Source organism: Anabrus simplex, chromosome 6 (genome assembly GCF_040414725.1).
Source record: "Anabrus simplex isolate iqAnaSimp1 chromosome 6, ASM4041472v1, whole genome shotgun sequence".
Classification (NCBI taxonomy): Eukaryota; Metazoa; Arthropoda; class Insecta; order Orthoptera; family Tettigoniidae; genus Anabrus; species Anabrus simplex.
In genome coordinates, this window is record NC_090270.1 from 300,681,440 (window position 1) to 300,708,895 (window position 27,456).

At 42.0% G+C, this 27,456-nt stretch overlaps 1 protein-coding gene across 1 annotated transcript in view; it reads right to left on the reverse strand.

The window, feature by feature from the left end:
* Dnah3 (dynein heavy chain 3, axonemal) overlaps positions 1–27,456 on the reverse strand; it is a 912,075-nt gene that overhangs the window by 724,756 nt on the left and 159,863 nt on the right. Inside the window, exon 9 of the mRNA XM_068228454.1 lies at positions 1,681–1,876. Coding sequence (XP_068084555.1) covers positions 1,681–1,876 — 196 coding nt within the window. The remainder of the gene's footprint in view (positions 1–1,680; positions 1,877–27,456) is intronic.

A 27,456-nucleotide genomic window follows, 5' to 3' on the forward strand; every position in this document is an offset into this window, starting at 1 on the left:
AGTGTTATCCATGTTGCATTTAGAAGGTATTTTCATGATGTGTTGTGTGCTTACTGATTTACAGGTGGATTTATTATGCTGTGTAGAGTATCACAGTGAGTTGTTCACATAATGTCTTGACACAGTTCCTGTTTGTATGTTTCTTGCTTAATTTGGTAATGCTGATTATGAATATGTAAGTAGTTTTATTCACTTTGAATAATTTGGATGTGTGAATGAATTTTTCAATACTGCAAGCTTGTTTAATACAAGTGGAGTCCTATAAAAGAAATCTAACACACAGTACTTCAAGAATTGGTGGGAATAGGTGCAAAAAATACTAAATAACACTGAATTTTCATACAACAACGGTGTCATTTAAAACTGTAGATTAGAACGGATTTTTCTCTTATGTTCTTCTGACCCCTCCCCTCGTATTATACCCCACACATAGTCTCCCATCATAGCACAGTCCCAACATCCCTGATACCTTCTTTCCATGCAGTGAATATCTTGATGAAAGTGTTCACCGTGTTCCTTGCTTGTAGCTCAGCCTAAAGCAAACAATATTCAATCACTACTGATCTGCATTACGGCAATCGCCCAGGTGACAGATTCCCTATATGTTGTTTTCCTAGCCTTTAAGAAAACAAATAGTGCATCATAATGTAAAACAAGAGCTAAAAGGTTTCCACCTATTCAATATTATTTATTTTAACCTAAAAAGAAGTTACATGTATTTGGAACTAGTTTTGGTCTTGCAAGACCAGTCAAAGTTAAGGCCAGAAAATACTTTGACATTACTGTCCAAGGAAAAAGACCAAATGGGGGAAGGCCAAGGAAATGCTGGATTGACACAGTGAAATCAGATGTGGAGTAGAGAGGTCTCAAATGAGAAGATGTCTTGGACAAGAAGATTTATGTAGACAGGAAGAGATGGCGAGCGCTTGTACACCACACCTGAGAAACTGGAGTTGGAAAATGATGATGATAATAATGATGATGATGACAACGACTGTTTGTTAATGGGTGATTCAGATGAGCTCTGAGTTTAGGAGACAAAATACATTAACACTGCCCTGATGCTAAGTGGGATGCTAGCAAGGATTCATAAGTTTATTGCTGTACATGGTGTATCAAAAACCCATTTTAGTGCTTCGATATTCAGATAAAAGTGCAGTATTTTCAAAAAACACAAAAGCTTCACGAGGGTCAAGTTCATACCAGGGGATATACTCAAAGATTTTTTTTTTAGAATTTGCTTTATGTCGCACCGACACATAGGTGTTATGGTGAAAATGGGGTAGGAAAAGGCTAGGAGTGGGGAGGAAGTGGCTGTGGCCTTAATTAAGGTACAACCCCAGCATTTGACTAGTGTGAAAATGGAAAACCATCTTCAGGACTGCCGACAGAGGGGTTCGAATCCCTATCTTCCGGATGTAAGCTCAAAGCTTTGCACTCCTAACAGTACTGCCAACTCACCCGGTAATATAGTCACAGACTACAACAAGGACATCATTATAAACACACATATTAAGTGACCTTAGGTAACACTGTGATGTGACGGGGTGGGGGTCGGCGAGTTTAAATAAGGCAGGCCTAGAAGATCCTATAAAATACCTGGGACTTTATATAAAAGTCCTCTTTTTTTGTCTATAATATTAAGTAAATCATTCTGGTCCCAGCGCAGAGATTACTTACCTTATATTGTATAATAAGATCAAGCAAGTGGTACAGAGAACGCATAACCAACTGCCGCAACTGAATAGCCATCAAACAAGCGATACACTGAAAGAATTTTTGAACTAATTGCAAAGATTCTCCCTCCTTTGTAGGTACTAATGATTTCCACCAAGATCTCAGCTCCAAAATGATATCTGCACACTTAGGCAGCCATCTATAACAGAACAGAGAAGTTACACATATTTAATCATTTAAGTCGTACATAGAACAACAGATAGGGAATCTGCCACCTGAGTGACTGCCCTAAATGCAGATCAGTATTTATTTATTTATTTATTTATTTATTTATTTATTTATTTATTTATTGATTGATTGATTGATTGATTGATTGATTGATTGATTGAAAAAGAAATGCATAATAGGATAAACAAAATGACAGGACAGTGTGTGAAGAGGGAGAAATACAAAGAAAACCCAAAAGGACATGCAAAATCTCAACAACTTTATACACTGCCATGCGCAACTAGATTGTTTCCCTCCACATCAAACCCAGTTGTCCGACTCGTTGGCTGAACGGTCAGAGTACTGGCCTTCGTTTCAGAGGGTCCCGGGTTCGATTCCTGGCCAGGTTGAAGATTTTAACCTTAATTGGTTCATTCCTACGGCACGGGGGCTGGGTGTATGTGTTGTCTTCATCATCATTTCATCTTCATCGTGACGTGCAGGTCACCTACGGGTGTCAAATAGAAAGACCTGCACCTGGCGAGCCGAACCCGTCCTGGGATATCCCAGCACTAAAAGCCATACGACATTTCATTTCAAACCCAGTTTTTCTACACACATATCTTCTCAGCCCCTGATGAGCTTGTTCCTGCTTCCTAGCTTCATCAGGACGATGGGCTTCAGAATTCACTGAAGGGCCATATTAACAAATCTTCATAGTTGATATGGGAAGAGAAGGATAAAAAGAAAACCATAAGGGAAAAGACAAAATTATAAAGATGCGTCATCGGCGGCGGCCGATACTTGCATCTCAGTTTTCGTTTCTCCCCTGCAGTTCCGTAATCCATAGTGCACACGATGAAGGTACCGCTGATGGCTTATCAGACCAATTCTTGCATAAAGCATGTGGCCGCACATGTTGCCTCCGATGGAAGTTCGGGGACATGGCAGTGTTTGATGTAGCTTCTTTCTCTGGCAAGTTTCCTCTTCCTGACTTCGATGTTCCTGCTTAAACTGTGCAACTGCAGCTGAGATGGTAGCACACCAGCGAGGGCAATCCATTGCGAGAGTATGCCAAATATTTGGGTTTATATCTGCGCTTCTCATGGTCTGCTTAAGTTGGTCTTTATATCGCTTCAGAGGAGCACCACGAGTCCTCTTGCCAGTGCTGACTTCACCATACAGGATTTGGCGAGGGAGTCTGCTGTCACTCATACGATGGATATGTAGTCCAGTCAAAATGTACATCCGTGCTTACAAAAGGTCTGGTCGTTCTAAATTTTTCATATGTTGTTAGGGCCAAAACCAATGTTAAAAAACTAGATTTGCAATTTCTAAAGTGCTGTGCGAGCGGCGGTGTACCCAAAAAACCATAAAATTTTCGGACTTTTTTCAGGTTTTTCTCAATATCTCAGTGAAGGAAGGGTTTGACTGGTATTGTCACTCTATATACGTATAAAGTAGACTAAATTTGCTACAATGTGAGACCAGGGGGAGCTCTATACAGCCATTGGTTCCCAAGATACAGTTCTTCAAAAATAGGCAATTGTTTCCAAAAAGTGAAATTTTTTCAAAATGGTCACTTATTTTGTGAAATATCTTCTAAAACACACATACCACGTCAAATATTAAATTTAATTAGGTCTCATTTGAGAGCAGACTGGTACCTATAGGTTCAGCGGTTCTCTCCAAAATGGCAGATAACCAAAAACAATTATAAGTGGGTTTTGGGGGGAAATGCAAATATACTGTTCTCAAGTCTTTTTATGGTTTTACTTATCAAACAGTTACATTTTTTTATTTTTAAAAATTGTTTGATGAAAAATGAAAAAGATAATATACCTATCGGGAATTACTTCATCATCAAACATTGTTATACGGTATATACCTACATACTATGGCGTCTCTGAAGACCAAAAAAGTAGTTAGTGGGATGTAAAACAATTATTATTATTATTATTATTATTATTATTATTATTATTATTATTATTATTATTATTATACCTACATACTAAAATGCTTGTACAAACATCATGGTACCTACTGTAAGGACAAATTATATTTACACAAAAATGAAAACATATAAATCATGCAGGTATTGTGTTTTGCCGGCCCCGTGGAGTAGGGGTAATGTGCCTGCCTCTCGCTCGGGGGCCCCGGGTTCGATTCCCGGCCAGGTCATAGATTTTTCTCTGAACCTGAGGGCTGGTTCGTGGTCCACTCAGCCTACGTGATTAGAATAGATGAGCTATATGACAGTGAGATGGCGGTACCGGTCTCGGAAGCCCAGAATAACCGCCGAGAGGATGCGTCGTGCTGACCACATGACCCCTCGTAATCTGCAGGCCTTCGGGATGAGCAGCGGTCGCTGGGCAGGCCCCGGCCCTTTCAAGGGCGTTAGGTGCCGTGGTTTTTTTAGGTATTGTGTTTTGGTTGCAAAGTCATGCATTTCTTTTTACACTGACTGACAGAGCAAATGCAACACCAAGAAGGAGTGGTCAGAACTTTATGCCAATTGCAGGGTAGACTGACGTCACTGAGGTATGCTCATGATGTGAAATGCACCGCTGTGCTGCGCACGTAGCGAACGATAAATGGGACACGGCGTTGGCGAATGGCCCACTTCGTACCGTGATTTCTCAGCCGACAGTCATTGTAGAACGTGTTGTCGTGTGCCACAGGACACGTGTATAGCTAAGAATGCCAGGCCGCCATCAACGGAGGCATTTCCAGCAGACAGACGACTTTACGAGGGGTATGGTGATCGGGCTGAGAAGGGCAGGTTGGTCGCTTCGTCAAATCGCAGCCGATACCCATAGGGATGTGTCCACGGTGCAGCGCCTGTGGCGAAGATGGTTGGCGCAGGGACACGTGGCACGTGCGAGGGGTCCAGGCGCAGTCCGAGTGACGTCAGCACGCGAGGATCGGCGCATCTGCCGCCAAGCGGTGGCAGCCCCGCACGCCACGTCAACCGCCATTCTTCAGCATGTGCAAGACACTCTGGCTGTTCCAATATCGACCAGAACAATTTCCCGTCCATTGGTTGAAGGAGGCCTGCACTCCCGGTGTCCGCTCAGAAGACTACCATTGACTCCACAGCATAGACGTGCACGCCTGGCATGGTGCCGGGCTAGAGCGACTTGGATGAGGGAATGGCGGAACGTCGTGTTCTCCGATGAGTCACGCTTCTGTTCTGTCAGTGATAGTCACCGCAGACGAGTGTGGCGTCGGCGTGGAGAAAGGTCAAATCCGGCAGTAACTGTGGAGCGCCCTACCGCTAGACAACGCGGCATCATGGTTTGGGGCGCTATTGCGTATGATTCCATGTCACCTCTAGTGCGTATTCAAGGCACGTTAAATGCCCACCGCTACGTGCAGCATGTGCTGCGGCCGGTGGCACTCCCGTACCTTCATGGGCTGCCCAATGCTCTGTTTCAGCAGGATAATGCCCGCCCACACACTGCTCGCATCTCCCAACAGGCTCTACGAGGTGTACAGATGCTTCCGTGGCCAGCGTACTCCCCGGATCTCTCACCAATCGAACACGTGTGGGATCTCATTGGACGCCGTTTGCAAACTCTGCCCCAGCCTCGTACGGACGACCAACTGTGGCAAATGGTTGACAGAGAATGGAGAACCATCCCTCAGGACACCATCCGCACTCTTATTGACTCTGTACCTCGACGTGTTTCTGCGTGCGTCGCCGCTCGCGGTGGTCCTACATCCTACTGAGTCGATGCCGTGCGCATTGTGTAACCTGCATATCGGTTTGAAATAAACATCAATTATTCGTCCGTGCCGTCTCTATTTTTTCCCCAACTTTCATCCCTTTCGAACCACTCCTTCTTGGTGTTGCATTTGCTCTGTCAGTCAGTGTATCTTAGATGTCCCAGGCTTGGACTCGCACGAAGATGGTGTCTCGATGGTTGTGATGGACGCTGGGAGAGGCGCCCAGTCTCTAGTCGGGTCATCTTTGTCCAAGGATTTCAGCTCCACATCCAGGACGTTAATGCGCAATTTGCCACCGCATGACTGCCAGAGGACTGAGCAGTGAATCCCAGACTTTCTGCACGAGCAGCTCCCAGAACATTCTTTCTTGCATTTACATGAATTTTTTCGCAGAAGGGCAGGGGGTGCGGGATCCATGGTAGTGGGAATAGGGGACAGTTCCTAAGAAGACAGCTTCCACCCCCAATCAGTGGGATTCAAGTTGACTTCCCGCCACTTCTGCACTTGGAGGTAGCACCTTGCTGCTTGGTGGCCTGCGACATCTTCCGTTGGTGGCAAACGGGCGAGGTTTATGCTCGTTGAAGTGACAAGCATCTTATACCTCAGGAAATTCAAAGTATCCCTCGCGATGTCATCCCCATACAGAGCCACAAAGCACTTGATGCCTGCTTCTCTCATGGCTTGTGGGGTGGAGTCTGGCCGAAGGAAGACCTCCACTTGCTCAGCAAGTGGTTAACTCTTCCTCAGTGTGGTGATTTTGGTCTTTCCTTGGCCAAACGGTGCTGAGGGGGTATCGCACCTGGTAAACGCGTGGGTGAATAGTACCATCCCTGGTGATCGCTGGGAGTCCTGGTGGTTGTAGGAGGTCGTAGAGGAGTGACAGCAACCAGCTTCGCCCTTCGTGGTCTTCTGAAGGTAGATGTTTTTCTCTTCAGCGCCTAAACCATTGAGAAGAATGAGCAGGTCGATGTCTTCTCCAACTTTGAAGACTCAATCAGCTACTGCTCTTTTTGAAAGTGCCGTCATAATGATCGCTCGATCCGCATCTTCTTCGGCAACAGCCACTTCTATTCCCTCCTCCTGAAAGGCGTCACAAAGAAGAGTTATTAGGCATCTCTTGTTGTTCTCATTGTCCAATACATTCTCTTGAGAAACTTGAATTACTGTGTATTCATCGAACGTCATTTTGTAGCTGGAATGAGCTGCGTAGCGCCGGAGTCGTTCCGCTGTTTTGGTGGGGTTTTTTTTTTTGTGTCATCTTCGGGGTAGCCGTCAGAAACGATGGAATTAAAAATAGGAGAGGATTTCCACCAATCAATACTTATTTATTGTATATATTAAACTACAGGACCGGTTTCGACCTCATATTCAAGGTCATCTTCAGCTGAACCATATATACATATTTATATAATGAAGCTTTGATTAACATTGTGGTGTTGAAGGAATGTCATATGATGATGATGTACATTTAGTTACATACAAATGGGGCACGTCTTAGCGTGTACTGGCGTATATGTTATTCTGTACAATATTGCAACTGTATGTCTAAAATGTTGAAGGTCTTAAAACTAGTGTATAAAACACGTCTTTTCCTAAACTAACTTATATATATGTACAAGATAAAAAAACAATATATAAAAACACTTCATGCATATGAACATTCGTTCTTGCTTGGTGGTCAATACATCGACTAACTTCCGTATTTAAGTCTTATTCACAGTTGTACACTTCAGCTGCTATTCTTGGAGTTTGTAAAATTGCATGGATAAAAGTTTTGTCTTCCTGTGCGTATGTGAGATAAAACACTTTCAATTTTAAAAAGGGTGCCAAATGTATGGATGAAATTCAAGTAAAATATGTTCAGCTCTGCTGTGTGTGTTGCCCTTTTCTTCTTCTTCTTCTTCTTTTATGACCACATAGGATCACTTTAGTCAGTCCGTCGTTCAGGTCTCTTTGAAGGGATTGTTCGGGCTTTGCGGTCCTCCCAGTACTTCTTCAGACGCTCCGATCTTCGTGCCCTTTCCTCAGTTGAAAATGTGCGTGTTGTTGGTTTGTTTTGTTGTCTTTTTGGCGTCCGTAAATTTGGATGACATTGGTTTCAAAGTAGTGGCTCCTTTCCCATTTGTAGCTGTGCAATGATGTTATGTTTATCTGTGGAAGATAAGATTGAGTTATAAGTGATATTGTGTGGAGGAATGTCTAAGGGTTATGTGTGTGAATTGGAATATGTACTTACTGTTGTTGGTGTAGCTGAGTTGTGTTTGACATGCGAGCTTGTAATGTACTACTTCGTGTTCTTCTTGGGCTTATACTAGCTGCTGTGAGGGGAAGGGAAGGAGGGGTAGGGAGAGTTGTTGTTGTGGGGGTAGGGATGGAGCTGGGTGTGTTGTTTGGTGTTTTTCTGTTGCGTGTTGCGTTCTGTTTATCGATTAACTTAAGGTAAGGGTTTTTTAGGGCGGGGATAACTGTATTGAAGATGATGTTAGTTTTTTCTGTGATTTCATTTATGTTGTAATTTGGATTGGTGTACTGATCTAGAGTGATGTAAAATCCTTCTGTTATGTTGAGCAGGGGGCCTTTGGGGTTTATGTTTAGGATTTGCATATCGTTATCGATGTTTGTAAAACTGTGTTTATAGTCTGCGACATGTTGTCCTATTGAGGAAAAATGATTGTGTTTCACTGCGTTTATGTGTTCGTTATATCGGGTTAGGAAGTTTCTACCGGTACGTCCGATATAGCTGGTATCGCAGTTATTACATTTGATACGGTATACCCCTGAGTGGTTGTATTTGTTGTTGCTGTTGATTGTCCTGACATTGTGTATGATGTTGGTACTATTGTGTGTAGTTCTGAATGCTATTCTTAGGTTATGTTTTAAAAAAATGTTAGTTATGGGGTATATGTGTACATATAAAAGTCATAGCAATCTAAGCACTTTGGAAATAGAAGAGTTCATTAAATTACTTAATTTTGCCATTAGTAACAACTACTTTAAATTCCATGATACTATCTATCAGCAACAGGGTTTACCAATGGGATCTCCCGCTTCTGGTATAATTGCCGAAATTTACATAGACTATTTAGAGCACACATTCATCAACAAGATAGACCATATATTTTTTTGGTGTAGATTTGTTGATGATATCTTTATCATCCTCGACAATAGGTCCACAAATGAAACTGATATATTAGATAAACTCAATACAATAGATTCCCATATAAAATTTACCATGGAATCCGAAAACAATCACAAACTGAACTACCTGGACATAACGACAACTAGACATGATGACCACCTTTCTTACAGAATATACAGAAAACCCATGCATACCTCAAATACAATTAAAATGGATTCCGTTCACCCCAACATACACAAAAGAGCAGCCTACTATAGCATGATACACAGAGCATTCAATATACCATTAACAAAAGAAGATCTAAACAAAGAATTACAATTAATTCATGACATAGCTAAAAACAATGGATTCAAGGAAGAAATGGTTAACAAAATCATTCACAAAATAAAATCCCAACCCAAAACCAAACTAACAAAAGTAAACGAACCCAAGAAAGACTATGCACTATTCACTTTCAATAATGTACACATATACCCCATAACTAACATTTAAAAAAAACATAACCTAAGAATAGCATTCAGAACTACACACAATAGTACCAACATCATACACAATGTCAGGACAATCAACAGCAACAACAAATACAACCACTCAGGGGTATACCGTATCAAATGTAATAACTGCGATACCAGCTATATCGGACGTACCGGTAGAAACTTCCTAACCTGATATAACGAACACATAAACGCAGTGAAACACAATCATTTTTCCTCAATAGGACAACATGTCGCAGACTATAAACACAGTTTTACAAACATCGATAACGATATGCAAATCCTAAACATAAACCCCAAAGGCCCCCTGCTCAACATAACAGAAGGATTTTACATCACTCTAGATCAGTACACCAATCCAAATTACAACATAAATGAAATCACAGAAAAAACTAACATCATCTTCAATACAGTTATCCCCGCCCTAAAAAACCCTTACCTTAAGTTAATCGATAAACAGAACGCAACACGCAACAGAAAAACACCAAACAACACATCCAGCTCCATCCCTACCCCCACAACAACAACTCTCCCTACCCCTCCTTCCCTTCCCCTCACAGCAGCTAGTATAAGCCCAAGAAGAACACGAAGTAGTACATTACAAGCTCGCATGTCAAACACAACTCAGCTACACCAACAACAGTAAGTACATATTCCAATTCACACACATAACCCTTAGACATTCCTCCACACAATATCACTTATAACTCAATCTTATCTTCCACAGATAAACATAACATCATTGCACAGCTACAAATGGGAAAGGAGCCACTACTTTGAAACCAATGTCATCCAAATTTACGGACGCCAAAAAGACAACATGAATTGGTTCTAATAAAAGGGCAACACACACAGCAGAGCTGAACATATTTTACTTGAATTTCATCCATACATTTGGCACCCTTTTTAAAATTGAAAGTGTTTTATCTCACATACGCACAGGAAGACAAAACTTTTATCCATGCAATTTTACAAACTCCAAGAATAGCAGCTGAAGTGTACAACTGTGAATAAGACTTAAATACGGAAGTTAGTCGATGTATTGACCACCAAGCAAGAACGAATGTTCATATGCATGAAGTGTTTTTATATATTGTTTTTTTATCTTGTACATATATATAAGTTAGTTTAGGAAAAGACGTGTTTTATACACTAGTTTTAAGACCTTCAACATTTTAGACATACAGTTGCAATATTGTACAGAATGACATATATGCCAGTACAAGCTAAGACGTGCCCCATTTGTATGTAACTAAATGTACATCATCATCATATGACATTCCTTCAACACCACAATGTTAATCAAAGCTTCATTATATAAATATGTATATATGGTTCAGCTGAAGATGACCTTGAATATGAGGTCGAAACCGGTCCTGTAGTTTAATATATACAATAAATAAGTATTGATTGGTGGAAATCCTCTCCTATTTTTAATTGTGCAATTGTCAATACGGAAATGAAGATTATAGAAACGATGGAGACGTCCTTCCTAAAGTGGTTACGGACGTAGGTGGTATAACGCGTCAAAAGTGCTCGAACTGTTCTCTTCCGCTGCCACATGACCTTGTGAAGAGGCAGCCACCATCCAAAACGACGTGAGTGCTGGCATCTATCGGCGTGTGTCTGGAAAGAGGAGTGAAGGCAGAGTAAAAAGTGGACTTTGTGCCCTTGCGCATCCCCTGTTCATTGAACAGACACATCGGGAACGGGGCCAACTCATACTTGAAGTCATCCTTTATATCCTCAGGACCTATCGGTAAACCAATACTGATAGAACGTAAACTGTCTGTTTGGGAAATGGAGGGTGGAGAGCAAACCAGTTTTTGAGTTTTTCCGCACCACTGTTATCGCGGACGATTCGAGAAGGTCTCATATCTACATGCTGCTCTCCAGTAGGATATGAGATGCTGCAAAAACTTTCAAGTTCTTCTCATATGTTCACCATAAACACCATTCCTGTTGTCAACCTTGCCAACACACTGTCGGAGATTCTCCTTCCTTGGGTCAACCCACCGTAGATCTTCATGGATCGTATCAGCTTCTGTTCAATTGTTAGGCCTGACCACAACCCAGGCCAAAACTTGTCAGACAGGTGAATGGTGAAAGATCCTTTTGTGAACATGTCGTATTCACTTTTATCCATCTGATCTTGCAGAGGTTCTAACCGATCACCACCCTCTAGGACCCCGGTAACACCCTAGCGGTGATGAGGTTAATAACCTTACCCACCAGTTGAGGGAAAAGAAGGAGATAGGAAAGGAGAGAGAGAGAGGGAGAGAAAAAGAGAGAAAAAGAGAGAGAGAGAGAGAGAGAGAGACTGGTGAGAAGGTTGCTATTGTGTCCGCCCCATAAGGGTAGATTAAGCGAACACAAGAGAGAACAAGGGCGAAAAAGAAGCAACAAGTAACAGTACATCAAAAACTTCCAAGGATAAAAACGGCACCAGCAAACAACATGATACTAAAATTACCCAAAAGGAAGAAAAGAGAGACACTTACCCAAAACGTGGAGGAAATGCGACTTAAGGTCCGTGGACAACCAAACAAAGAAATAGTTGCAGCGCTGCACCAAATGTGGCAAATGAAAACCAACTTTCAAGTGATATGAAAGAAAACTTTAATAGACATTTAAATGAGAGGTAACATTTCAAGATAATATCAGGAGTGGAGCTAGGTTCATTATTAATTCAGATAACACCTTGAACCATATTGTTTAAAAGAAAGTAAATACTCGATTAACAATAATTGGATTAACCTGCAAGAAATTAATGTGATTAATAAATAAATACCCAATGAGGCAGCTTTAAATAAGAAAATGCAGACTTCATTTAACAAAATAAAGGAACTAAATCGTAAAAATCAACAAGAAAAAAAAACAACAGTGACCTCCATACCGTCAAACAAGATAATTAAATATTGATTTAAATGTGATCGATCACGCGTTTAAGAGAAAAAAAACAAATACCATGTTTAGAAACAAACCGTAGTTCCATGACCTTTAGGCCGGTTGCCTTTTAACTTTACCACAATTCGTTCCAATTTCTACCAAGGGCAATTTCCAAGGGCACACGAAAATAAAGGAAGAAGTTACACTTTTCGCCCAGCCAAAAAACGAGACGAAACGACCAAAGGTAGGCCGAAATAAATCACCTTATATGAAAGAAATGCCAACGATACCAGGGAACAAAAATATATTCATCCCACAAGAACACACCAACCAACAACAATCACGGTAAAACAAAAGCCACCACCATTACCCAAACACACGTTGCCAAAGTAACGGACAAGCAAAGCACGGACTACAAATGAGAAGTAAAACCAACGGTTTTAAGTCAAAAATAAAACAGAGATCCCAGAAACAATGCAAAAAGAACAAAAGGAGAAATAAATCCCAGAAGGCAAGGAACCCGAAGGAAAGCTAACCCCGCTACCTTGGAAACTGCGCCTTGGTTCACACCTTATTGTACAATCAAGTGCAAAAAAAACTTTTACAGAATTTTACGATAATCATACTAATTTTTTTCCACCGTGCGAACTGCATTCTAAAATGATTAATTGCCGAAACCGTTTCCTAAGGTTCACAGACGCACACGATATCCAGCACAATTTTCGAAGAGGAAGTCTTAATCCAAATATTATTATTATTATCATCGTTACAGTTATCTTGAAGTACGCCGAAACACATAAATCTTCTTGCTTCCCCAGAATTACTTTAATCCAAAACAGTTACATACCTTTGAGTCCAGAAAAATTGAGAAGTTCAAACCTTGGCCATTGTTATTGAAGACCGGCAACCACGAGGCCGTGAACTAAAGTTGTTCACCAAGGATCCTGGAGGATTATCGTAGCAAAAACATAATCCAATGAAACAGTAGGAGGCCAGCAACTAATAGAATATGGGATAATCCCTCTTAAGTTGGTTTCATGGGGGTTTCAGCACTACCACCCGCCGCATAGCGGAACACTCACATACACGTCTATCCATGGCGGCTACAGCACGCCGACTCCCTCGGAAGTAGTTGCTAGGGGTCAAGACTAGACTCGCCTCACCACTCGCTCACGCGCAGTAGGCGCAGACCAAAACTCCGTTCAACATCGCGCGGCATATCATAACAAGGGAGATATTGGCGAAAGCCGATTGACATAGAATTTCCAAATGGCAACACACATGCCAGTTCGAAAAGGTTATGGGGGGGGGTCATAAACTACTTAATACTGTCTCAGTCCTCCCGCCCCGAAAGACGACAAATCTGAAGCATAACACGATGATGATGTGGTGGTCACATATATACTAAATTTGGGCGAAGTAGTCCAACAGGAAACGACCACCAAGATTAACTAATTTTAGTTAGGAGTTCACATGACCAGGTTAATAGTCCAATACACAGTTCCATATCACATAGTTTTTAGAAATAATTGGCGGGCTGCGATCAACATCAGTGTCCAGAAACGTTAACCGAGCACACGGAAAGCCACCAGAGTAAAGTTTGTCATCAAATAGAGAGCACAATGACCAGAGTTCGCCAAATATTCAGTTTCACCCAATACACATTGTTTCAATGCATCAGACAATGATATAGTTTATGACACATGACGCAGTTCACCTTGAGGTTCGGCAACTCTCACACTAATCACAGATGTACTGACCAAAATTAAACAAAAACCACATGATTATAAGTCCACGCATCCAGGTTATTTTCTCAAGCACGGTGGTAAATTAATTTTTAATGCATGAATACCTTTACAAGTCTCCTTTGATATTAAGGAAATGCATGATCTCGTGTTGCAAAAGGTTACAACAGGGGAAATGAAACGCACCGGAAAACCCGAATGGGGGCAAAACCACAAGAAGAGGGAGGAACAAAAAACAAATCAGGAAATTAAAGTAGGTGAGTATTCAGTTACAGGATCCACAGATCCGCCAATTAACTTTACATAAGCTAGTTACCAACAAACTAGCTGAAGCCCAGAGCTCTCCACTTGGTCCAATATAGTACAGAAGGAAAGGAGGGCCCATTCAACAACAATTAAGAAATCAAAGGGAAACTACGTAAAATATACCATGTTACTCTGCCAACGAAGGACACTAGGCCATGACACGAAGAGAAACAATTAACCAGAACACATAGACACATAGGGTACGATCCAACACATAATACCAACTAGGACTAAGACAGATATCCCGAAGGATCATGAACATAACGGAAGGGTAAGCAGTAATATTATTCAAGCACAAATCACCCACAAGAAAAAATATATAAGTAAAGGTACAGGACCACACCAAAGAATAGACGTCCTTGGAACATATGGTTTAGAATGGCAGGAGTTAAACTAAGAGGACACATGAAAGACCTGTCAAATTACACTTTTAGATATTGGAGTGACACACACACAACCACAGAGTGGCGAACTCGTCAATCGGTCCAAGGGTCAAGAACGAGGGGTTGAGCGAAATACAACCCACACTGGGATCGGCAACTTATCCTAGTTCACCAACAAACACAGGTAAGGACACAAGCATAGAAAACTAATTTTGAACAGACCAACGGAAAACCATCAGAGAGAAGGGACGCAGAAACCACACGAGTTACAGATAGGTAAGACACGCAACAGTAGCATCGATGGGCAATCAGGAGACTCCTATAGGTTACCAGATGGAAAAATCGCGATCAGTCAGTCATCCATAACGGCCACATCAAGGTACAACTACCAAAAATAAATGCCCGGGGCAACGTGGTACAGAATAGTAACCACAAACCTAATCCTGCGTGAGGAAGAACAAGTCGAAAATCCCAGAGCCAACAGATAACTAAGAATTGCCCACCCGAAGGTGTACTTCCTCGGAGTAGTGGATACCAAACCAACAGCCAGATCTACCGCGACACAGAGGTAAATTAAAGGACAAATCACATCCCAACCAAGGTGTCTTGACAGCCAAACAACGTAATCCAAAACACGATTACCTAAATAATGACAAGGTAGCAGCACGGGTTATTCATAGAGAGATAAAGGATAGCTATCCTCAACGCGTGCTCACAGACCACACAAAACAGCACAATACAAAGCAGAAATTACAACAGCAAACCAGGTACAGATTAAGGACTAGGTCCATCCCACAGAAGCACCAAAGGAGAAATATCCTCAGGAAGGAAGTCCGACCGTACCACCGAAACTCCACACGCCAACCGGTAGATAAGGAAAATTACACTACGTTACCAACCGTCCACAATTCAAAAGGGTCCAAACAACCCACAACATCATTACCAAGTTACAACACAGGAGATACAACCATAATGCTGGCAGGAGTGCACCAACCGAACGCCCACAGAAAAAAAAAATCGCAGACAGATTTTCTACATAACCCCCGAAACGACCCCCAAAATCAAAGGTTAGGAAGATAAATTCAGCCCAAAAACCCGTTACAGGAAAAATAATATAGAGGGTTCACGCATAGAAAACCACTTTTAGAACAACCGCGAAGGGTGCCCAAAAGGAGGAGTGTCAGATCACTCGATCATGGATGAATACAAACATCAGTATCCGGAAAAGGAACACCTTTAAGACACGCGGTCCATGCAGAAGGCAAGCAGGGAACCTTTCCGACACCAATAGATCGAAACACACCACAATCAGAAATCGTACAATACTAAAATGGCACAAATAGTAACCCAATCATGACTAAGCACCACACATCTTCAAACACCCGCACACAATGAAAGGATGACAAAATGGTAAACGCTCAGGCACCAGACACACTCCCTTACATTCCATCCCAAGCACACCATAGCTCAGCAATGATTAAGTCACAAGATGATCGAAGGGTTCAGCGGAAGGAATCCTATGCGGAGCTACAGAAGAAACAAGTCTTTGAAATTACATAAGCCTAGAGAAAACAGAGGGACAACAAAGCACAATTTAAGTTAGATGTCATCAGATTTCCCCAATGGAACTTCGGTAGCGCACCACATAAGCATAAGGCTATATAACGAGGATATCTATTGCAAGGTATTAATACCACCATCACAAGACAATAAAGGAAAGACAATCTCTAACTACAAGGATCCACACCTAGAAACAGTAACATACAAGAAGTACTAAATCAGAGTCACCAACACGAGGCACAGAAGGACCAGATTGACTCGCTCGCCATCCCACAGTATGTGTGCTAAATTCACTAACAATACAGGTCAGTTACCAAAGGTGCATCCATCCAGCGGAAGATGCGGTACAATTTGCCAGATCAACCGGGTTTAATTTGAGAAACATGAACGCGCCTAATACGCTTGGCTACAGGGTCACTTACCAAAATTGAAACGGGAGACAAGAACTCCAACACAGTGCACGGGCCTTGGTACCTAGGGGCAAGTTTTGCCGAAAACTTATTCACGGCCTTACTCATTGGGTAGCACTTAACATACACGAGATCACCAACATTGAATTTTGACGGTTTCCTACCTTTATCGTACTGCCTTTTGACCTTTTCGTATGACACAGCTAGATTCCTTTTTGCTTCGTTCCAGATCTTTTGAACATCATTAGGCCTAGATAGGTCTGGGAGAAGATCCTCAATACATAGCAGGTTAGACATAGGGGAGTACGGAGTATAGCCAAACATTAAAGACATAGGCGTCTTACCATGGGACTCATGAGTAGCGGAATTGAAAGCATGTGCCAACCAATGCAGACAGGAGTCCCATTTGGACTGGTTGTCATGATGATACGCTATCAACGCAGATTTTAAGTTCCGATTCAACCTCTCTGCATAAGAAGGATTTGGATAGTATGGAATAGTGGTGACATGTGAAATGCCCAACTCAAACAGATACCTTTTGAAGGAGTTACTGGTGAAAGAACTAGCGTTGTCAGATACTAAGAACTTAGGTGGGCCAAAGGATGCAAAGATGGAATTTAGACAGGAGATAGAGGTACGTGAATTAGTGGACCTGGTGGGAAAGATCCAACAGAACCGGGAGAAGGCATCTATACAGACAAAAATGTGGGTGTTTCCCAAGGAAGATCGGGGGAGGGGTCCTACGAAATCTATGAACAGTCGTTCCATGGGGCGCGAAGCTTGTGATGAAGACATTAATCCCACCCGGTTATTCAAATTAGGTTTGCTGATGGCGCAAGATTTACAAGATTTGACCATGTTCCTGATATCACTATCCATTTTCTTCCAAACAAAGAATTGCCTGATTTTCAACCGAGTTTTGAAATTTCCTAGATGACCGCCAAGGGGTGAACAGTGGTAATACTTGAAAATGACAGGTACCAAAACCTTAGGAACGACAATTTTGGAATTATGGTCCTTGCGACCCTTACAACAGAGAACACCCTTAGATAAGGAGTAAGGTTTCACTTCGATCCCGCTACTGATTGTATCAATGATCCTTTTCAGATCCGGATCAGTTTTTTGATGATCTCCAATTTCTTGATACAGCAATGGGGAGTCGGTGAGGATGGCACTAACTCCAACCGTATTGACAGCAAGCTCATCGACACATGGGTTGGCTTCCGCACAAGGATGACCTTCAAACATCCTGCTCAAGCCATCGGCAATGACGTTCTCAGACCCACGAATGTGGCGAACATTGAAATTATAGGATGAGATCCGTAATGCCCATCTAGTTATCCTACCGGTCCTTTTGGGTCGGTTCAACACCCAAGAAAGAGCCTGATTATCCGTTTCCAGATCGAAGTTGACGTGTTCAATGAAAGATCGAAATTTCTCCAGTGCAAACAGCACGGCTAGACACTCTAGTTCATAAATGGAGTACTTAGACTCCAGATCATTGAGGACCCTGGATACGTAGGCCACGGGCCTACGCCCATCTTCATGTTCTTGTAACAGAACGCCAGCAATAGCACGCCCGGAGGCATCAGTTTGGACAATGAAACGTTTCTCGAAATCAGGAATAGCTAACAAAGGTGCATTAATCAGTGCGACCTTCAATGAATTGAAAGCTTCCTCCTGGGCTTTACCCCAAGTAAATTTTACATTCTTCTTCCTAAGGTCGTTCAACGGGGCAGCCACTTCAGCAAAGTTAGGGATGAATTTTCTAAAGAAATTGACCATACCAATGAATCGAGCAACGCCCTTGACATCTTTGGGAGGTGGAAAATCCCTAATGGCTTGAGTTCTGGAATGATCTATGGAAACGCCTTCAGAAGAAACTACATGTCCCAAGAAAGACATGCTGGGTCTGGCGAAAGCTACCTTTGATAACTTCACTGTAAGGCCGGCTTTCCTTAACCGTAGCAATACTTCCCTAACGTGCACCATATGTTCCTCGAAGGTCTTCGAATAAATTAATAAATCGTCCAGGTAATTAAAGACATAGCTGAACTTAATGTCAGAGAGAATGGAATTTAACAACCTTGACAACACAGCTGCTCCACAGCTTAGCCCGAACGGGAGTCTGAGGAACTCATACAAGTTCCAGTCGGTGATGAAGGCAGTGAGGGGAATTGATCTCTTCGATAAAGGCACTTGGTAATAAGCCTGGTTCAAATCCAGGACAGTGAAAAATTTCGCACCTGAGAACCATCCAAAACAAGTATGAAGGTCGGGTAGGGGAATAGATTGGAGTACAATCTTACTATTTAGAGACCTATAGTCAATCACAGCACGATAACCACCAGAAGGTTTGGGTACCAAGAACACAGGGGACGCATACGGGGAAGTCGAAGGTCTGATCACTCCGTCTCTTTCCATTTGCTCAATGATTTTCTTTAATTCCAACATACGAGGTGGGGAAAGGCGATAAGGAGGGGATCGAACAGGCTGCAGGTCCGACAACTCAATGTCATACTCGAGTACGTTGGTCAAGCCTAACTTGCTAGTGAACACATCGGGAAATTCCCTGCAAAGATCACGAACTTGCCGTGCTTCGGCATCTCCTAAATGATTCAGGTCAAGCCGATCGATGTCACTAGACTCATCTGGCTCAGGGTAACCCGCACACAAAACTTGAGGCATTTTCAAGGGAACGTTAATCAATTCAAATTTCAGGTCAGGAGAAAATTTAAAAAAGAAATTTCGACACTGAGGATCCAAAACGACACCAGCCCAAGATAGAAAATTGGTACCCAGAATGATGTTACATGATAAATTGGATGTCACCAGGCACTTGACCTTCCAAGTGAAATTCCCAATCCTCAACTTGACCTTCACAGTCCCCAAAATATTTAAAAACTGACAATTAGCCGAAACGCATCTTAGATTAGTGGGTTTTATTTCCGGAAGTTTACACGAGGATTTCTTTTGACAATACCAGGCATAATTCATCAAGCATACAGCGCTTCCAGTATCAAGAAGGGCATCTACAGGTTCATTGTTGACCTCGACAAAAGTGCACGTGCCAGAGGAGGGGGCATGAGCAGAAATACTATTGCACCTTGGGGGACACACCGGTTTCTTACGAGATTCAGGGTTTACAAACTTAGAATTGGCAGACTTTGCCCTTTCCCTTTCTAGTCATTGAGTACCATTTCTGTCTACCAAGGGGCAATTTCTTTTAACATGTTGTCTAGAGCCACAGGAATAGCAAGCGCCTGGACCACGTCTAACGTCAGGGCAGGAATTTCTTAGATGACTTCGGGACCCACAGTTGTAACATTTACGGGCATTCACTACTTTAGGTGTTGACGGAAGGACGGGACAATTGGTAGTAGTAGGGGGAGGGAAATTCACAGGTCTGGAGGCATCCCCATGTTTGACATCTTCAGCAAAGGAACAGGCCTCTTCCAATTCTTGAAAGGTAGTAGGGCAACGGGTTAAGGAAAGATAGGAGCGGTACGCAGGAGATATTCCTTTTAAAATTCTAGAGACCATTTCACATTCTGGCACAGAAATTCTAAAAACCTTGCAAAAGAATCGCAGATCCAGCACATAAGTTAGCAAGTTCTCATGCAGGAACTGGGTCCGAAAACAGTGTTGGGGCACAAGACTTTGGAGAGCAAGAGAGGGAATAAATTTGGAAAGGACAAGTTCATGAAAGGTACTAATCGATAAATTTTTCGAGATAGCTTCAGAAATTTCTCTCTTTAGAATCCCTTCACAATGAGGGAAGAGGGCGCGGAAGATCCCCAAATCATCGACTGAGTACACATTACCAGTCTCGGTCAACTCCACCAAAAACCGTAGGAACCGAATACACTCATCTATAGAATTTACAGAAAAGGACTTCACTCCCCGAAAAACTTCCTTTAAACAGTTAGGCGATGACGCCGAATTTAGCTTAGAGACTAAGGTTTCCAGTAAAGGAGCAGTCACACAACACGGACCTTGGGCATGGGTCGAGGACGCAATTTGGTGGGAAGAGACACTCTGGGTAGGTACAGAAGGGTTAAGTGCAGTCGCAATAGAACAATTCTCCATATCTCTGTTAATCAACAGCAAATCTAAATCAGAGGTGATGCCAGAAACCACCGTTAACAATCTAGCACATTCTGACACAAAAACAGAATCAGGCTTAATAGATAATATATCCTGAATTCGACCCGAGTAGTGGTCAGCTCTGGCCCTCAGCCGGTTTACTTGGGCTTTGGACGGAGGCAATTCAATAAACTCTTCACGAATAATATTAATTTCGTTAAGATTGTCACAGATCAGGTTAAGGTACTCACCCACTCGACTCCTGTCAATAGAAAATACATTAATGGGGACCTGGGAGTTGGCTGATAGCAAGGCAGCGCACTCAGCAACAGTACGGGCAGGTTCAAGGCCACGAATGGATAACTCGTACTCCAATTCGGCACGACGCAGGAAGGAGGGGTTCGTAACGGCACGCGCCATGGTAGCAAACATGGAACAAAATAATCAAAAAATTACACAAGATCCTTGCACTCCCTTTTACAATAGTTATTGACAACAACACTTTTAGTTTTTTAATTTTTGATTTCCATCCGCCAACATTCGCCACAGCACTGCACCGAGCAAGGGTAGGAGGGGAGGAAAGTTAGGCTGCACAAGGCAGAAACAACAGAGATTAGGCAGCAGAGCAACAACAGTGGAACAACAAACAACCACTGCTCTGATACCACTCTCACCGATCACCACCCTCTAGGACCCCGGTAACACCCTAGCGGTGATGAGGTTAATAACCTTACCCACCAGTTGAGGGAAAAGAAGGAGATAGGAAAGGAGAGAGAGAGAGGGAGAGAAAAAGAGAGAAAAAGAGAGAGAGAGAGAGAGAGAGAGACTGGTGAGAAGGTTGCTATTGTGTCCGCCCCATAAGGGTAGATTAAGCGAACACAAGAGAGAACAAGGGCGAAAAAGAAGCAACAAGTAACAGTACATCAAAAACTTCCAAGGATAAAAACGGCACCAGCAAACAACATGATACTAAAATTACCCAAAAGGAAGAAAAGAGAGACACTTACCCAAAACGTGGAGGAAATGCGACTTAAGGTCCGTGGACAACCAAACAAAGAAATAGTTGCAGCGCTGCACCAAATGTGGCAAATGAAAACCAACTTTCAAGTGATATGAAAGAAAACTTTAATAGACATTTAAATGAGAGGTAACATTTCAAGATAATATCAGGAGTGGAGCTAGGTTCATTATTAATTCAGATAACACCTTGAACCATATTGTTTAAAAGAAAGTAAATACTCGATTAACAATAATTGGATTAACCTGCAAGAAATTAATGTGATTAATAAATAAATACCCAATGAGGCAGCTTTAAATAAGAAAATGCAGACTTCATTTAACAAAATAAAGGAACTAAATCGTAAAAATCAACAAGAAAAAAAAAACAACAGTGACCTCCATACCGTCAAACAAGATAATTAAATATTGATTTAAATGTGATCGATCACGCGTTTAAGAGAAAAAAAACAAATACCATGTTTAGAAACAAACCGTAGTTCCATGACCTTTAGGCCGGTTGCCTTTTAACTTTACCACAATTCGTTCCAATTTCTACCAAGGGCAATTTCCAAGGGCACACGAAAATAAAGGAAGAAGTTACACTTTTCGCCCAGCCAAAAAACGAGACGAAACGACCAAAGGTAGGCCGAAATAAATCACCTTATATGAAAGAAATGCCAACGATACCAGGGAACAAAAATATATTCATCCCACAAGAACACACCAACCAACAACAATCACGGTAAAACAAAAGCCACCACCATTACCCAAACACACGTTGCCAAAGTAACGGACAAGCAAAGCACGGACTACAAATGAGAAGTAAAACCAACGGTTTTAAGTCAAAAATAAAACAGAGATCCCAGAAACAATGCAAAAAGAACAAAAGGAGAAATAAATCCCAGAAGGCAAGGAACCCGAAGGAAAGCTAACCCCGCTACCTTGGAAACTGCGCCTTGGTTCACACCTTATTGTACAATCAAGTGCAAAAAAAACTTTTACAGAATTTTACGATAATCATACTAATTTTTTTCCACCGTGCGAACTGCATTCTAAAATGATTAATTGCCGAAACCGTTTCCTAAGGTTCACAGACGCACACGATATCCAGCACAATTTTCGAAGAGGAAGTCTTAATCCAAATATTATTATTATTATCATCGTTACAGTTATCTTGAAGTACGCCGAAACACATAAATCTTCTTGCTTCCCCAGAATTACTTTAATCCAAAACAGTTACATACCTTTGAGTCCAGAAAAATTGAGAAGTTCAAACCTTGGCCATTGTTATTGAAGACCGGCAACCACGAGGCCGTGAACTAAAGTTGTTCACCAAGGATCCTGGAGGATTATCGTAGCAAAAACATAATCCAATGAAACAGTAGGAGGCCAGCAACTAATAGAATATGGGATAATCCCTCTTAAGTTGGTTTCATGGGGGTTTCAGCACTACCACCCGCCGCATAGCGGAACACTCACATACACGTCTATCCATGGCGGCTACAGCACGCCGACTCCCTCGGAAGTAGTTGCTAGGGGTCAAGACTAGACTCGCCTCACCATTCGCTCACGCGCAGTAGGCGCAGACCAAAACTCCGTTCAACATCGCGCGGCATATCATAACAAGGGAGATATTGGCGAAAGCCGATTGACATAGAATTTCCAAATGGCAACACACATGCCAGTTCGAAAAGGTTATGGGGGGGGGTCATAAACTACTTAATACTGTCTCAAGGTGCGCGCTCTTAGTGTACAAAAAATGTCCAGCTGTAAGGGAGCATCTTGTGGACAGTGTACGAATGAAGGTTCCAATAAAAAGAAAACCATAAAACCATAAAAAGACTTGAGAACAGTTTATTTGCATTTCCCCCCAAAACCCACTTATGACTGTTTTTTGTTATCTGCTGTTTTTGAGAGAACCGCTGGGCCTACAGGTACCAGTCTGGTCTCAAATAATAGCTAATTAATTTTACAACAACTTCATTTCATATAATATTTGATGTGGGATGCATATTTTAGAAGATATTTCACAAAATAAATGACCATTTCGAAAAAAATTAACTTTTTGGAAAAAATTGCCTATTTTTGAAGAACTGTATCTTGGGAACCAATGGCTGTATAGAGCTCGCCCTGGTCTCAAATTGTAGCAAATTTGGTCTACTTTAAAAGCGCATAGAGTAACTAGACCGATCTGACCCTTCCTTCACCGAGATATTGAGCAAAACCTGAAAAAACTCTGAACATTTCATGGTTTTTTGGGTACACCGCCGCTCGCACAGCACTTTGGAAATTGCAAATCTGTTTTTTAAATATTGGTTTAGGTCCTAACAACATATACGAAATTCAGAACGACCTGACCTTTTGCAAGCACGACCCCCTTTTCATGTTTAACTTGACTGGACTAATGGCCTGCCCATCTAAACCGATGACCAACAATGGTGGCTTCAATACTGTTTAGCTTTGCTTTCTCGAGACCTGCTATATTAGTTATATAGTCATCCCATTTGATGTTGATGATGGATCTAAGTTTTTCTTGATGAAATCGTTCCAGTTTCTTGATGTCCTGGCGATACATAGTCCAGATTTCACACCTGTACAGTAAAGATGCATATAAGTGGTAAAAGACTAGGAACACAGGAAAAACATAAAAAGGAGAAAAAGAACCCAACAGGTCAATATAAGTAAAGGAAAGAAACAAACACATGCAAATCAAATCACATACAGAAATATAGGAACACTAAAAGAAAGAGAGCAAAACAGTGGCAATGACAAGAGGAGAAAGGGAAGGAAAAGGAATCGTTAGTATCAGGGGACAAAACCCTGAGGTTGTTGAATACTTCAACTATTTGGGAAGTGAAATAATGCAAGATGCAAGGTTGGATGAGAAGATCAGCAGAAGCATACAAGTGGGAAATACGTTCTACCACAATGTGGAACAGAGAAATATAAAGAGATGATGTACAAGATGTTCTGTACCCCTATATTAACATATGCATCAGAGACTTGGACTGCGATAGCAAGAAAAGAGAGTAAAATTCAGGCCATTGAGATGAAGTCCCTGAGGAGTATGGGAGGAAAGACAAGGAGAGACAGAGTAAGAAATGTTGAGGTCAGAAAAGAGACAGGAGCAGAAAAATTGAGTGATAGGATGGAGAAGAATAAATTGAGATGGTTAAGATATTTTATGAGGATGGAGGAGGGGAGGATACCAATACACGTGTTGGAGGCTAAGACAGAAGGAAGAGGGCAAGAGGGAGGCCTAGAGCAAGAACATTATAAGAAAAAGAAGACTGGACTGGAATACAATTGCTGAAGAGGAGTGCTGGAAGGAGGGCAACGGAGGTGAAATGCCATCAACACCCCAACCTGGCAGGAGCTGGAGAAGGGGAAATGAAATTGATGATGATGAGGAGGAACACTGAAAGAAACACATAAGATAAACAACTTTTTTTTTCTATTTGCTTTACATAGCACCGACACAGCGACGATGGGACAGGAATGGCCTAGGAATAGGAAGGAAGCGGCCGTGGCCTTAATTAAGGTACAACCCCAGTATTTGCCTGGTTTGAAAATGTGAAACCACTGAAAACCATCTTCAGGGCTGCCGACAGTGGGATTTGAACCCACTATCTCCCAGATGCGAGCTCACAGCTGCACATCCCTAACCGCATGGCCAACTCGCCCGGTAATAAGATAAACATTATGAGAGGTCAAGTCATTTATAGATAGACAGGAGGCACAAGAAAAGGAACACAAAATAAGATAACGAGGCAGGTCAGTATGTGAAGAGGGAGCAACAGAGAGGAGAAACAAGGACGAACATGAAAGCACAAAAGAACAAGGATAATTCCATATCTTGATACACTGCTGTCAACAATAGAAAGGCACCCTTTTCATCAATGTCAGTTTTTCAGCATCCATCTCTTCCCATCTCTCCACATCCTCCAAGGAGCTCGTTTCTGCTTCCCAGCTTGATCAGGAGGGCAGGCATCAACACTCATTGAGGGGCAATCTTGGAGATCTTCAGTCAGAACTTATATTTGCTCATGTTTCGTTCCTTTACCTGTACTTATCTGGCTTTTTTCTTATGCTACGCTTCCTGCATCAAGACTGAAGATCTGTCGTGATGGCCCCTCAATGAGTGTTGATGCCCACCCTCCTAATAATGCTGGAAAGCAAAAACAAGCTCATCAGAAGAGATGGATATGCAAGAAGTGGGACTGATGAGCATAGGGCCTATCTAGCATTGAAGGCAGTGTATGAAGATATGGAGATTGTTCTTGTCCTCTTGTGATTTCTTTCTATTTCTCTCCCTTCCGACAGTGACCTTTCAATGTGTTTATATTATTTAATCATTTAATATAACATAGCTGTTATGCCTGAGAAACTTACAGAGCAATGTTAAACGGATCATGCTCTATGTTGACGATATGGTGATCGCTTTACTTACTGAGGAGATCTACACAGCAAAGTTGATGCATAGTGTGATCAACCAAATCAACTACACAATAAACCTGCTGAGAACTGCTGCAACACCTGGCTCCTCTTTAACTATGAGGTTCTCTAGTCTGTCAACTCAGAATAAATAACATTAGAAAATACCTGAAAATGAAAACATTTATAACAGATTATACCAGAAAAAGATATAAAAACAATCAGTTGCGACAGACTGAAGGACCTCACAGTTATACAGGGTGTATCAGAACTATATCAACCAAAAAATCAGGGATGCTCATCGTGTTATGTCAAGAATGACGGTGCAATTGGATTGGAGGAGAAATTTTTTTCTTTTTGAGAAAATGAAGCTACTTTGTTACTTCCACACATGCGATTCAAATTGACAAACTCGCCATATTTGCTATGCCAGAGCACAAGCCACTGCTGTGCTTTAAGGAAGAGAAGGGGAGGGAGGGGAAGTTTCAATAATGTTATTGGCTTTACGTCTCACTAACTATTTTTTCTGTTTTTGGAGGCGCCGAGGTGCCGGAATTTACTCCAACAGGAGTTCTTCTACGTGCCAGTAAATCTACCGACACGAGGCTGACATATTTGAGCACCTCCAAATACCACCGGACTGAGCCAGGATCGAACCTGCCAAGTTGGGGTCAGAAGGCCAGCGCCTCAACCATCTGAACCACTCAGCCTGGCAGGGAGGGGAAGTGACGATGATGATGATGATGATGATGATGCTTGTTGTTTAAAGGGGCCTAACATCGAGGTCATCGGCCCCTAATGGTACGAAATGAGATGAAATGGAATGACAAATTAAAAGTCCAAAAGCCTCCACTGACCAGAATTCAAAACGTGAGGGTGAAGAATGAATGGATGGATATGAATTTAAAGCAATCAGTGGATCTGACACGCAATGTTTCACATTCACAGAAACTGATGTGAAACAATAGTATTACTGACCAAGAATAATACTAAATCGATAATGCTTTTAGTCCAAAGGGATCCAAAATCCAAGTCATCGGCCTCTCATAATGGTACTTATCGTTGGGAAAGTAGAACCATGGTATTTGTCATGTTGCGGTACTAATCAAAATTAGCTTAGGCTCACACATTATAGTACAACTCACAGATAATGAAATTCACACAGGGAATACAGAGCTATGGTGTTTTGCATACTGTGATGCTATTTACAGGCAACGCAAACCTATACAGGCAACGCAAACCTATGACATTCCTCACAAAAGTGGAGTAACCACAGGGACCCGCACTATCCTCGGGTATTCCTCACATAGTGCATACTAAGCATAGGCAAGGTAGAACCATGGTGTCGCTCATCCCATAGTGTTGCTCATATAGGGGTACAAATCACAGGTACTGTAG